The following is a 13,232-nucleotide window of genomic DNA, read 5'->3' as shown; positions in this document are numbered from 1 at the left end:
ATAAATCGATATCATTGGAAGAATCTAAATGTGCAAAATTTACAAAATTAAGAATAGAAAGGCAAGAAGTGAGTGATTATGAGAATAATTCAGTCTTCCAAACATAATATAGATCGAGTAATTTAATGGATAACCCCCCAGGCTCTTATTCAACAAAACCAAATCCCCATGTAATGCTATGAAAACAACCACCCACAAGTTACTTTGTAGATGAAAATACAGGAGGTAATTAGTAGTAATTCAGGATCAAACTTTACCAAAATACCATAAATTTCACCAAAACAATGAACTTTAATCGCTAGCTTCTGCCCTAGTCAGCTCGGGACTGGCCAGCTCGTGAAGATAATATGATTCCAACAATAAGACCATAGAGCGCCAAAGCTTCAGCAAAAATGAGAATAAGGATCATTCCAACAAAAAGCTTAGGCTGCTGCGCGTTAGCCCTGCAAAAAATTAAGGATTGATTATTCAAAATGAAAAACAAACCAAGAAACAACTAATGAATTTCCATAAAGTAGGCATTGTTTCTCCCAGGAATTGCTTATGAGGAGTTTAACTGCAAGAATGTTGAACCATCGAAGCTGCATAACTACAGGCTACAACATATTTAGCGAAATAAATGTTACATTATGGAGTACATGGTACCATAGTAGATATTGATTCTCCATGAACATCTAGATGCACGACGGACGATTAAAAGAAGAATCTAAATCAAACAGAATATGAGTTACACTACTTATAAGGATGCAACTAGACGCCTTCACCATGAACATCTAGATGCATGACCAACGTTAAAAGATAAATCTAAATCAAATACTAGGATACTTATGAGTTACACTACTTATAAGTATTCAACAAGAGACGCTTTTACATCTATTCAGTAACATGCAATATTATTGAGTGCACGATGAAATCAAGAACAATCTTTTAAAGAGGAAGATTGCAGGGTACAATTGGGGGGTCTGGTTACTATGGTAAGCAAGAATCACAATTAGTTGATTAAGAAAAAAACAGGCAGAAATCACAGGCTGTGCAAATGATGATCCCTTCACCAAGTTTGATGAATGCAGGACTCAATAACTCTGAACCGAGTTTATTAGTTTAAATACACTCCAAGAATTCAAAAGAATATTATCAACTTGAAAATCATCACTAGTAGAAAAAACAAGCCAAATGGGACCATCTTATATTTCAAGTCTACTTTGGGATAAACACAATTCTCATATTACAAGTCCCCACTCCTATATTTTGACCAATGATAGTTCTGTCTTTGTTCCTAACACTTTGGGAGCGTTCACTTTTAGTGATATGATGTATAGATAAAAATAAATCAAAACTAATCTACTGTTTACTTTGATGGATTGATTAATTTTGAACTTGTTTGACCATCTTATACTTGAAGCACTCAATTCTATGGTTCATCAATCTTCCTAAAACTTAGAGCAATCACCTCCCTATAGTATGCAAAGGGATACTTTTATCCTATAATACATCACCGAAAGTAGACGTGGAACAATGCCGAGATTAATTAAACAAAAGAAACCTTCCACACTGATCTACTGATCCCAAAAATTCACTTCCCTTCGACCCTTCCACTTCCACCCAAACCAACTCAAAAGGTAGCTAATCTTAAACTTGACATCCACCAAAAAAAAGAGCAGACATAAAACTAAAATTAAATCATATACTAGCAAACATGAAACAAAGCATACCTAACACCAGCATCTCCCACAATGCCAATAGCCATCCCAGCAGCAAGTCCAGCAAGGCCACAAGCCAATCCCGAAGAGAGATGAGCATAACCGTCGAAGAGGTAGTACGACTTAGCCTTAGGGTTAATACCGGTGCTGATAATCACAGCAATAATCAATCCATAAATACCCAAAACACCAGCCATAACAACCGGCACAATAGATTTCATCACCAGCTCCGGCCGCATCACCCCCATCGACGCCACGCCAACTCCACTCTTCGCTGTTCCGTAAGCCGCACCCATACCTTCAATCGAAAATAAAAAGATCACAAATTCACCTCCAAAATTAACGGGGAAATAAAATTAAGAACACTGAAACACAATTGGGCGTATAGATAGGGAGAGATCCGTGGAAAAACAGTCCCGATCAATGAATCACATCGACATTCAAAGGGAGTGGGGATAATTCAACAAACAAATCAAGGAATTGCGGTTGGGGCTTACAGGAGAAGACGAGCGCGGCAGCGGCGCCGAGAAAGCCGAAGAAGGGAGCAGTTTCATCGCCGCTGAAGGTAGACGACATCTTCGTTTCAGATCGAATTTAGAGTGAAAAATCACGAGCAATTTCTGCTTGTATTTGGACCAGAAAGAAAGCGACAGAGTGAGAGAGAGAGAGAGAGAGAGAGCGAGCGAGAGAATAATGAGTTCTATTTTATCGCAAAATATAATTCGTCGATCAATTTTAAAATTAAAAAATATCGTGGATCTATTCATCCAGGAATAATTCATACATATATTATGATTTTTAGGATTTTATAAATTTGAGAAATAATCTTATGACTTTAAATTTAAATTAAAGAAAGGTGAAAATATATAAAATTGAATATAAATTCAATAAATGGCTTGGATAGAGGTTTTTCCGATATATTTGCTTTTTTTGAGTCAACATTATTTTTCCATACCATACATTTCATAGTTTAAATAGTATTTTTATTTACCAAAATTAAGTGACCGTAAACCGTCGCAATTTTACTTCCTGAAAAAAAGGGTAGGTGCTGTATTTGGGCCTTAATATTAAACGGGCCCATTTAGTTTATTGTCCCGGCCCAATTAGAGAAATAATCTAGTGCCATTTATTGAAAATTTTGATATTTGTGGTAGCTTCGTTTAGTAATAAAACAAGATTCAAAAACAAAACAAAACATTTAAAAGTATAAGTATATAACCACCCTACTATTTAGCTTACCACTAAAGAGATACTATAGTATTTACTTTTTCCCAAGTATTACAACCATCTTATCATTCATCATGGAATATATAATAAATATTTCGTCCACCAAAAATATGCAACAACCTTACTAGACATTCATAAAAACTGTGCAACTTTCATTTTTTTTGAACACCACTTCTTATGATTTAATTTGATGAAACAATTTTTTTCACTAACCAACTCATGTCATTTATAATATTTCATAATTTTTTATGGACAAGGGGAGTATTACTCCCTCCGTCCCACAATAAGAGTCACATTTTGCCATTTCAGTTCGTCGCACATTAAAAGTCACCATTTCACTTTTATCACCAAATGGTAAGTAGGTCTCACATTCAACTAACTTACTTCACTCACATTTTATTATAAAATCAATATAAAAAAGTGGGCCACATATTTTACTTATTTTTCAACCCCCTATTCTTTACATTTCTTAAAACTCGTGGTCACACCAAATGTGACTCCTAATGTGAGATGGAGAGAGTATTTCCTAATTTATCATTCTTTTTTATAGGATGTATGTCTCTCCACTCCCCTTATTTATTGCCCACACTACAAAAAAAGAGAGCCCTAAGGACGCTTTTTTGTGTTATTAAATATATCACCTACGCTTTAAAAAGTGTCCTTACCTGGAGCATGCCAAATCCAATTAAGGACGCTTTTATCTAGCGTCAGTGAGTTAATTTTTGGGACGCTTTTAACATGCGTCTCCAATATATTTGGGACGCTTTACTAGTATTTAGAGACACTTTTAAATAGTGTACACTACAAAAAAACGGAAATTAGTGACTGAAATATCTATCAGTAAAATCCATATATCCGCCAGGAAGAGATTAATGACAGACTCCTGACAGAATGGCGCCATTGTCAAAAGCTTGTTAGTAAACCTCAAATTTTATTACTGGCGGAAAAATCCGTCGCTAATATTAATCCATATTTAAAAAAAACCTCAAATTTTATTTTTAATTTATAAATTTATTGATCAACAATTAAGAAAACATTAACTGATAGTACAATATTTGATTAGGCGAAACACTATTCACCCCTGCAATAAATAAATACAGCTTCAAAAACAGTAAATCGTGATTGGAAGGACATTAGGAGCTTCTTTGATTGATAAAATCTCTACCCTCTCTCTTCAGTGCTTCCAATTATCATTGAGCAAAGCTTGTGCACAGATCTAAAAGTCAGATATCCATATATCAAAACAACTCCTACTTAGTTATATTACACTATAACATTAACCAAAAAAGAGTACCTCACTGACTTCATCTTCAGTAAACCGGAAAAAAGACAAATATCTAGGAATGCAATTTAGGAGTGAAGCATTATCTTGTTGGATGGCGTAAATCAAAGAATCACCATATCAGGAGTAAAATTCAAAGACAAATATTTTTAATAATGAAGACACAAACAGAAAACAGGAGTTCACAAAATCAAGAAGACAAATCACAAATGTCGTATCTCATATGAACCACCAGGGGAGTTAGGGAGTTAGGGAGGTCTTTATCATCATCAGTAGGGTAAAGTTACCAGGATATCCTGTTAGAACATAAGGAAAATGTTGGATCAAGTTAAAGGATGATTAGAAGAGCCACAACTACATATATCTCAAGATTACAATTATAAGCATAAACTCATACACCATTACAATACCCAAATCTAATAGCCAAGAAACAATTGAATAGTTTATAACCTCTACCCATATAACTATATTTATGGCCCCAACCCTGACTAACATAATGAACTTATAATTTTCAATGCATTTGTGATACTTTCATTATGAATAATGTATCATGTTTCATGCATCAAGATGGCAGAAACAGTTTAGCAAACCTTGGCTCTTGGAGCCAATCTAGGCATAAGGACGACTGCAGTGTTGTTCTCCTTGATAAAACTGATGGTGAAGTTGATGGTGTAATGAATGAGGATTCAATGGCTTATTCTGCATAAACAAGAAGTATTATCCTATATTAATCAGTTCAATTGAAGATTCACATAAAGGTATAATTCTTAATTCTATAATGTAACTTTTTATTAAAACAAAATTACCAGATTAACTTCTTCTCGAATAAGGCCACATAGTGCTATGGACTTGTCCATTTTCACCAACCAGCAAGATGCTTTGCTGTAAAAATATCCACACACATCAATCTTGCATTACTTCACACCTCACGGATATTAATAAAGCAACGTGAGAGATGCTTCATACAATATAATAAGTATTTATAAACCAAACTAAGTAACCTCTGAAAGGGTCTTCCCATGCTTAAAGTCGTGAAAAGAAACTTCATTATATCATTATAGAGTTTCTGTTTAATCTGAGAACAAGCATTAATACTTAGGGATATCATCTAAGTGAATAACATCATAATGAAAGATGTGGTTGAATCCTGAATGAGTGTTCTAGTGTCGGGGATGATAAAATCAATAATAAGTAACTTTTATAACTAAGCCTAAACATTAGGTTCTTATATGTAACATGGTACTACATTTTTCATTTACAGAAAGTTTGTTATTCAGTCATATAGCATAGCAGTAGCAGCAACATTATATCGGGTCAATTTAAATCATCTTCAAAATTTTCCATCATTCAACAACATAATGATAAAACTCTGTTTCGTTTCTGCATTCTATAAAAAAAATAATCAAAAAATGTTGAAAGCAAACGTATATCAGTTTCATATTATCTCATGCAAGTGTAAATCAATTGAAAAAAGAAGAAGAACAAGTTAGACGAAACTAGAAGAAATGCTAACCGCTGACAGAAAAACTGAGGAAAATGCGATGTCGTGAGACTTATATGTTTTAATTAGAAGGAACTCAGAGCTGCATAAACCATAAAATCTCCTGCAATTAGGCATTTTCCTATCAGAATTATTGCAACCAAATTTTCGCACACACAGACCAATTACCTTACAATTGTATCTGATTCGTGGAAACTACAAGAGGCCGTGAATGGTTGCGAAAACTCTGAATTGAACGAATTTCCGTCTGCAATGGAAAATCGAAGAACAAGAAGAAGGCGTGAAGAGTTGTGAAATTGAACCAATTTCTTTGTACAATTGAAATCGAAGAACAGAAAATCTGAATTGAACCAATTTCAGTCTACAATTGATATCGAAGAACAAGAAGACGACGTGAAGAGTTGTGAAATCGAACCAATTTTTATCTACAATTGAAATCGAAGAACATAAACTTTGAATTGAACCAATTTTTTTTCTGCAACGGAGAATCGAAGAGCTATAAAAAGTAGCGTGAAGAGGAGAGGGTTTTATTTCTGATTTTCCTAATGAAAAATTATACTACTACTCCTAATTAAAATTAATTCGTACTCCATTAATATTCACTTAATTCGTATTTTGTGATTTGCTTTTAAAATTAGAGACACTTTTAGCGGTAGCGTCTTAGATGTGGAAACCTTTAACAACGCTCTTTTATATGCGTCTTAACTATGAATGTTTAACAACGCTTTCTTAAAATTTAGTAATTTTTCAAATACTCCAACGCAAATGAATGCGTAGTGCCACATGCATGGCTCACACTTTATTAGATCCTATATAGGAGTAACATATATGCCTAATCCTCATTAGCTGAGATGAGTGAAAAAAAATGTAACAGCATATCTGCAGAATGCATAATCTATTCCTAATTTGTGCACTTGAAGTACGTAGAAATAAATGGGAGTGGGACCATTTGTTACCTCAATATATGGACTTCGTTTCTAAATGAAACTAATTATGGATTCATACATTTTTTGGAGATCAAAGAAGGAATTGATATCATGAAGGAATAGCATCCATTATTGGATTGAGTCTGATATACTGAAATAGGCCATTTTAGAGCCGGAGTTAAGATGTTTGTGCGCATATATATTGACTATTGAGACTTATGTTTAGCTTGGGACTTTATCACTTAAATTCTAAATTATTCTTTGTTATGCTTCATAAGTTTTGTATTTAATTTTTGGATTATGTGAAGAGTAAGTACTAAATCTAATGTTGGGTGCAAATTTTCCAGACGTACATTGAATGTGAAGAGAATTTTGAGATTGTATAATTATACTATTAGGCATTGTATAGTAAATTAACAGTTCCAACTTCCACATGAGTTCTTTAATTCTGTGATGCAGATATATATATACATACATACATTCTACTTAAAACATTAAAAGACACAAACATCTGATATCAAACCAAATCAAACAAATACAAAGGGTGAAAACCCAATAAAATATGATCAATGATGTGCTTCCTATGATCTACCACTCACACTTCCTTTCATCTCAAACACATAATTCCTTCATCAAAGAAAACCCATATTTTTATTTGGCAGCTTAGACATAACACCTTGCTAGCTGATATGCATTACTAATTACAGTTTTTCGGTTTAATTGTTGAAAATGATCAAGGGTGGTGAGGGATGCTTGGAGGCAGCGGCGGGTAGTGCCCGAATTTCGGGTGGTGGAAGTACTTTGGCGGGATCTTCGGGAGTGGCGGGCATGGCTTCTTCGTGATGGGCACTGGTGGCGGGAGTGGCTTCACCACCACTGGTGGGCACGGCTTCTTCACCGGGGGCTTGTACACGGGCACTGGTGGTTCTGGCTTAGGCTTGTAGACCGGTGGTTTGGGCTTAGGCTTGTAAACGGGTGGTTTGGGCTTGGGCTTGTAGACTGGTGGTTTGGGCATAGGCGTGTAAACCGGTGGTTTAGGTTTAGGTTTGTATACGGGTGGTTTTGGTGTAGGTGTGTAGACGGGGACGGGTGGCGGGAGAGGCTCGACAACGGGTGGTTTTGGTGTGGGAGTGTAGACGGGGACGGGTGATGGGGTGGGCTTGTGGAACCAGGGGTGGGTGTAAGGGGGTAGGGTGGGCTTGGGGAGAGGTTTGACCCATGGGTGGGGAGGGTGCTTCCAGTAGGGCAAGAAGGTCTTGGAGGAGCACAATGTGGCTGAGAATTGGAGGGTTTTAGCCGGGGCGAATGTCATCTTGCCGTTGGTTTTTGACTTGAGGACGATCTTGGAGGCCTCGATGTCGTTGTGAGCGGGGCATGGGAGGGCGGCCGCGCTGTGGAGCTGCGCGTAGCATTTGTCGTTGAGCTTTTGGGCGAGCGAGACCTTGAACTTGCCTTGCTCGTCAACCTCCCCTGATCCGAACCGCTTGACGTCGCCATTTTCGAGCTTGCAGTCGATGGTCACGCGAAGTCCTGCATCATGTTGACTCAAGTCAAATACCGTGACTTACACTGTTCTGACATCTTAGTTGGTAAAACGTTTCTTTTGTAGTACTTAATAAATAAGTCAAAGGTTGCAGTCAAATAAAACATCATGGGTTTTTTTACCTTCCACCAACCTAAGTCCATGAATCAAGAACTATACATTGCATGGCAAGTTTATAAAGAAAGAAAAACACACATTTCATGAGAAAGAGATTGGAACCTGAAAATGCCTGAGAAGTCTTGAAGTTAAACTGGTTACAATCAGCACACTCAGTGGTTCCGACAACCTCAAAAGTCTTGTCATCTGCACTGCACAAATTCACTGCACCAAATAATATTAAAGACAAGAACAAGAAGCTCTGACATAGGGAATGAACCCCCATTTTTTGGGACCTCTCTCAACTCAAATAAATGATTAGAAATAACCCACAAATATTTGAACCATATGATGGGAAATGGGTTTTGGTTCTTGAATGAAAATGAAGCACAAATGACAATGTATATATACACATATTTGTAGTAGTGTGATTTCTTCTGGCCAGTTGTTTTTGGTTAAGTTAATCAAACCGACAGTAATCTTTAATGACATCACATGAGATCAGGTCCCATTGATCATGACTCCAAATAAAAACATAAAATAAAATTCAATAATTTGAATATCATTTCATGGTAATTAGTGTTTTAAAATTACTATCTCAGCATACAGAAGTTTAGATTTTGAGATTATTGGACTCGGCTAAATTTTAATTAAGTGGCAGTAGTATGTTATTATAAAGAACTTGATTAATTTGAGATTATTGGGCTCTTGGGTAAATTTAGTTTAAGTTCAAGTAAGAAAAAAACCAGCTATTTGGCATGAGAATGTGGCCACATGCAGACGCCATTAACACACTATTTAATGAGGCCTCAACTGTTTTCTGTATATCTCTTAACCAATTTAATTACCCATTTTCTCACCTAAAAACCTTTTTTTTTGTTCTTTTTTATTCTTGTAGAAGGTTCATTGGCAGTGGGGTTGAGGCATTGATGATTTGACAGCAATTTTCTCCATTTTTTATACATAAATTTGGAATCGACACAGTTGGGAAGCAGAAAACAAAAACAAAAAAAAAACTCATTTCTATGGCTTTTTTCTTTTTCTTTCTATCAGCAATTCACATGAATCAACTTAAATGTTTACATTTTCCCACCAAATTTTGTTAATAGTGTGAATCATAATGTACCATAAATACTATGATGACATTCTCAAGTTTTAATTTTTTCGTGCGCATAATTGTACAAACGATGGTAGCTACATTGTAATGATGTTTTTTTTTAATTGATCAATGTAATGATGTATTGAGTAAATATGAAATAGTACATTATTAATTGGTTAATTAATGGATTGAGATCCAAAACCTTCCAACCCAATAGGTCAATTCGATTATTTTATTTGTGTAGGAGTAACTATTAAATATAAAATCAAAACCCTATATTAAGGTTGAATAGATCGTTGAAAATGTGAACGATTTTGCATGTGTTTGCACTAAAAGTGGGGGTTGGAGAAAAAGATATTTCAACTAATTAAGGTTGCTAAGCTTAAATGCTTCTTACAAGTCCCACATTATGTGGAGCAATATATTACGTCCACCAATTATAAATTAATTAATTTGACCAACAAATTTGTGTAGAAGTAACTAATAATTCTTTCATCCTATCTTTTAAAATTACGTGAGTATTCACATCATATTATTCTTTGAGTTGTACTCTCATAGATAATTATTTATTGTATCGTGCAATCTTTGGATGCAATAAATATTGCATGTAAGAATAAGAATCATGGTGGCCTTAAAGCATTATATATAGTCTTCTCCAAGGACGAGAAATCAAAATTATTATCCATAAATATGTGTAAATATGTTTTAGGTACATTTCGTTAATTGGTACTACTACAGTATAAAAGAAATATTTTTAAAATCTTGTCGGAAGTGGTTAGCAACAAATTATGAACCTAATACCTCCAAATTCAATTAATGCAAAAAAATTTAGTTGCTATTTGACAAAACACTAAAAATTATCGATTGGGATGTGTATCAAATCTTTATCACATAGTAATATATTTTCCCTTTTCCACATATTTTGTCTAGGCATGTCCATTAATTAAACGTTAATTAGTGAGATATTAATGGGGTCACATACTGATGATGATCGACTTAGAGCGAAATTTGCCTTTTAATACCTCAGTTTTCATGTCGATTGCAACATGCATTTTGATATGCTGAATTAGTTAATAATTTCGATATGAAATGGCCTAGACAATTGGAAAATCCATGTCGGTATTTATATACTTTTATGCACTAATTATTAATTTTGGTTAAATTTGTGTTCATCCCACAACTTTAAAATTGATTGTAGAAAATAAAATCATAAGTTTTAATATATTTCTCAATATTTCACGGATTTAATTTGCGTAATTTGAATATTTTAACAATCTTGTCGGAATTGGTTAGCAAAAAATTATGGACTTAATACCTCCAAATCCAATTAATGCAAAAAATTAGTTGCTATTTGACTAAAGACTGGAAATTATCGATTGAGATGTGTCTCAAATCTCTATCACATAATAATATATTATATCCATGTTCCCCAAATTTTGTCTAGGCATGTCTATTAATTAAACGTTAATTAGTGAGGTATTATTAATGGGGTCGCATACTGATGATTGGCTTAGAGTCAAATTTGCCTTTTAATACCTCAAATTTCATGTCGATTGCAAAATGGAATTTGATATGCTGAAAAGTTATTATTGTAATACTCCATGAAATTAAATGGCCTTGACCATTGGAAAATCCATGTCAGTATTTATGTAAATTCATTTACAATTTACGAATCTTGGTCAAATTTTTGTTCATTCCATAACTTTAAAATTAATCGTGAAAAGAAAAATTGTAAATTTTAACATTTTTCTTATAGATACAGATATAATCTGGGTAAAATTTTATCAATTGTGGCATCTGGAAATTTTACAAGGTTGAGACCATTGGCGAAACTATTCTTTTCGATTCAAAGCAATTGATTCAATCATTTTGCTACATAAAAATAATAACTTAGCAAATAAATCAATCACATCATTAATGTGAAGCATGTAGCATTACACGTTATGGAAAATTTGAGAATTCTGTTTAAGTTCATTATTTTTACACTTGGATTTTAAAATTGCGGGACGATAGAGAATTTGACAAGAATTCGTGGTTTTTCTGGCAAATTGTTCTTTTTTATTATTATTATTATTATTATTATTATTATTATTATTATTATTATTATTATTATTATTATTAATTTTGTTTATAAAGTTATCTTTCAAATAAATTTTAATAAACTTTTTTACGTCAAGGACACATATATGCATAGATGGGGTTGATCAATTGCTAACTCATCATTTAATTGGTAATTACAACTAATTTAAGACCATAAGATTTTAGAAATCTTGCGGTCTAAAATTTGCCACGCGTAATTTTCATTTTTATTAATTAAATCGAAAAAGACAAAAAACTACCAATATTAGGGTTTTGGATGAAAATGTCAATATAGTGTTTCGAAAATATCAACACAATTGCTTTGAGAATGTCAACACAATGCTTTGAGAATGTTACCACATTGCTTATATTGACATTCTACATGTATTATATTGACATATTTTATATACTATGTTGACATTTGTTGCTGTACGAAAAAATTGAAAATTTTCAAAAAATTTTTAAATTTTGACATCGGAATATATGCAAATGAGATCTCGTTAGAATTCTTATGAAATTATCTTTAATTTGATATATGTTGTGCGAAAACATAATTTAAATCGAGAAAGTTATATGTGTTTTAAAGTTATGAGATATTTTTCAAAAGTTAGTTATAACTAATTTGTTGTAAATTGACCTTAATACTCTTATTTTTTTTGTTAGTATTGACATTTCGGGACTGATGATCTAGGCCCTTGATTTGAATATCTAATGACTATTATTTAATTATAGTTAGCAATTAAGTATTGAATTAACAATATAACACTCGCTAGCGTAGATTGTGTTTGAAAACAAGAAAATAGAAATCTTCTTTGATTATTTCCAGTACTTTCCATTTATTAATATCACGTTGATATAGGTAATTCGTTTTCTTAATTCGTCTAATTCATAATTTGTAAAAATAAACCACACTATAGTATATGCACATTATAAATATGAACATAACTAAAAAGGAGCTACCATTTTAATAAAAATATAAAAGTAAAATAAAACGCATGGATAATTTCTCTGGGACATCAAATCATAAAGATATGACATTATATTCAACACTTTTGCATGATTTACAAATGTCAAGTTTAATATAATTGTCGGCTTCACAGTCATTTAAATCACGATTCACATTCATGACCTTAAATTTGCCACTTAACTGAAATGAAGGCGCGTAATTGTCGTCCTTTTCTGTATCATTAATTCATTATCACGATATTATTTTTCTAGAAAATATCTATTTTATTTAATTGTTTATATTTTTTTTTATATTTTGAGGAGAAACTAAGTCATAGTTCAATAATATAAAAAGAAGAAAATATAAAATGTGGATGAGGTTTGTCTACCTATCAAAGCTAAAAATATCTATTAAATTTCTGAGTTGTAAGATGCAATTATGATGAACCTTTCTTTTCATTGTGATTTGGTGAGGTAGTTGAGCATTAAATTGTACCCATATGTCTTTTAATAGTATTATTATTTGTTTACGTGATTTATAGTCGATTAATCGCTGCAAATGGTATTTCAAAAATCAATTTATTTCCTATTGACATATTCCATGAAACCCTCCATTTAAATGAAGAAAAAAATCGAGAAAATAATGCAAATCCAACGACGGACGTCAAATTTATTATAAGAAAATTACTATTATAAGGCATACTATGTCTAATAAGTAGGAATGTAAACCGGGTAAGCTTAGGAGGTTGCAGGGTTGTAATTTTATCGAGTTAAAAAAATTTCAACTTTAAAAAATTTTCAACCATAATTCTAAACATCCCGACTGTAAAACTT

At 33.2% G+C, this 13,232-nt stretch overlaps 2 protein-coding genes and 1 long non-coding RNA gene across 5 annotated transcripts; all 3 read right to left on the bottom strand.

Annotated features, from left to right (window-relative positions):
- Window positions 1-47: 47 nt before the first annotated feature.
- Window positions 48-2,398, bottom strand: LOC121748817 (V-type proton ATPase 16 kDa proteolipid subunit). Its single transcript, XM_042143347.1, has 3 exons — window positions 2,198-2,398; window positions 1,713-1,998; window positions 48-443 (listed from the first exon to the last, which is right to left on the bottom strand). Exons 1-3 carry the CDS (start codon window positions 2,274-2,276, stop codon window positions 311-313), a joined length of 498 nt encoding a protein of 165 aa, XP_041999281.1. The 5' UTR covers window positions 2,277-2,398; the 3' UTR covers window positions 48-310.
- A 1,519-nt stretch (window positions 2,399-3,917) lies between these two features.
- On the bottom strand, window positions 3,918-6,339 carry LOC121748819. Of its 3 annotated transcripts, none has more exons than XR_006039529.1 (6): window positions 5,879-6,339; window positions 5,723-5,813; window positions 5,016-5,091; window positions 4,800-4,908; window positions 4,222-4,505; window positions 3,918-4,143 (listed from the first exon to the last, which is right to left on the bottom strand). It is a non-coding gene; the product is annotated as an uncharacterized LOC121748819 (long non-coding RNA). The 3 variants fall into 3 exon arrangements; XR_006039530.1 differs by lacking the exon at window positions 3,918-4,143 and having other exon boundaries at window positions 4,277-4,505; window positions 5,879-5,957; window positions 6,126-6,337; XR_006039531.1 differs by lacking the exon at window positions 3,918-4,143 and having other exon boundaries at window positions 4,277-4,505; window positions 5,723-5,792; window positions 5,879-6,334.
- Window positions 6,340-7,122: 783 nt separating this feature from the next.
- On the bottom strand, window positions 7,123-8,665 carry LOC121748816 (proline-rich protein 4-like). Its single transcript, XM_042143346.1, has 2 exons — window positions 8,399-8,665; window positions 7,123-8,166 (listed from the first exon to the last, which is right to left on the bottom strand). Exons 1-2 carry the CDS (start codon window positions 8,559-8,561, stop codon window positions 7,370-7,372), a joined length of 960 nt encoding a protein of 319 aa, XP_041999280.1. The 5' UTR covers window positions 8,562-8,665; the 3' UTR covers window positions 7,123-7,369.
- Window positions 8,666-13,232: the final 4,567 nt, after the last annotated feature.

This window comes from Salvia splendens, chromosome 9 (assembly GCF_004379255.2).
Source record: "Salvia splendens isolate huo1 chromosome 9, SspV2, whole genome shotgun sequence".
Taxonomy (NCBI): domain Eukaryota; kingdom Viridiplantae; phylum Streptophyta; class Magnoliopsida; order Lamiales; family Lamiaceae; genus Salvia; species Salvia splendens.
This window is presented reverse-complemented; position numbering and strand designations above follow the sequence as displayed.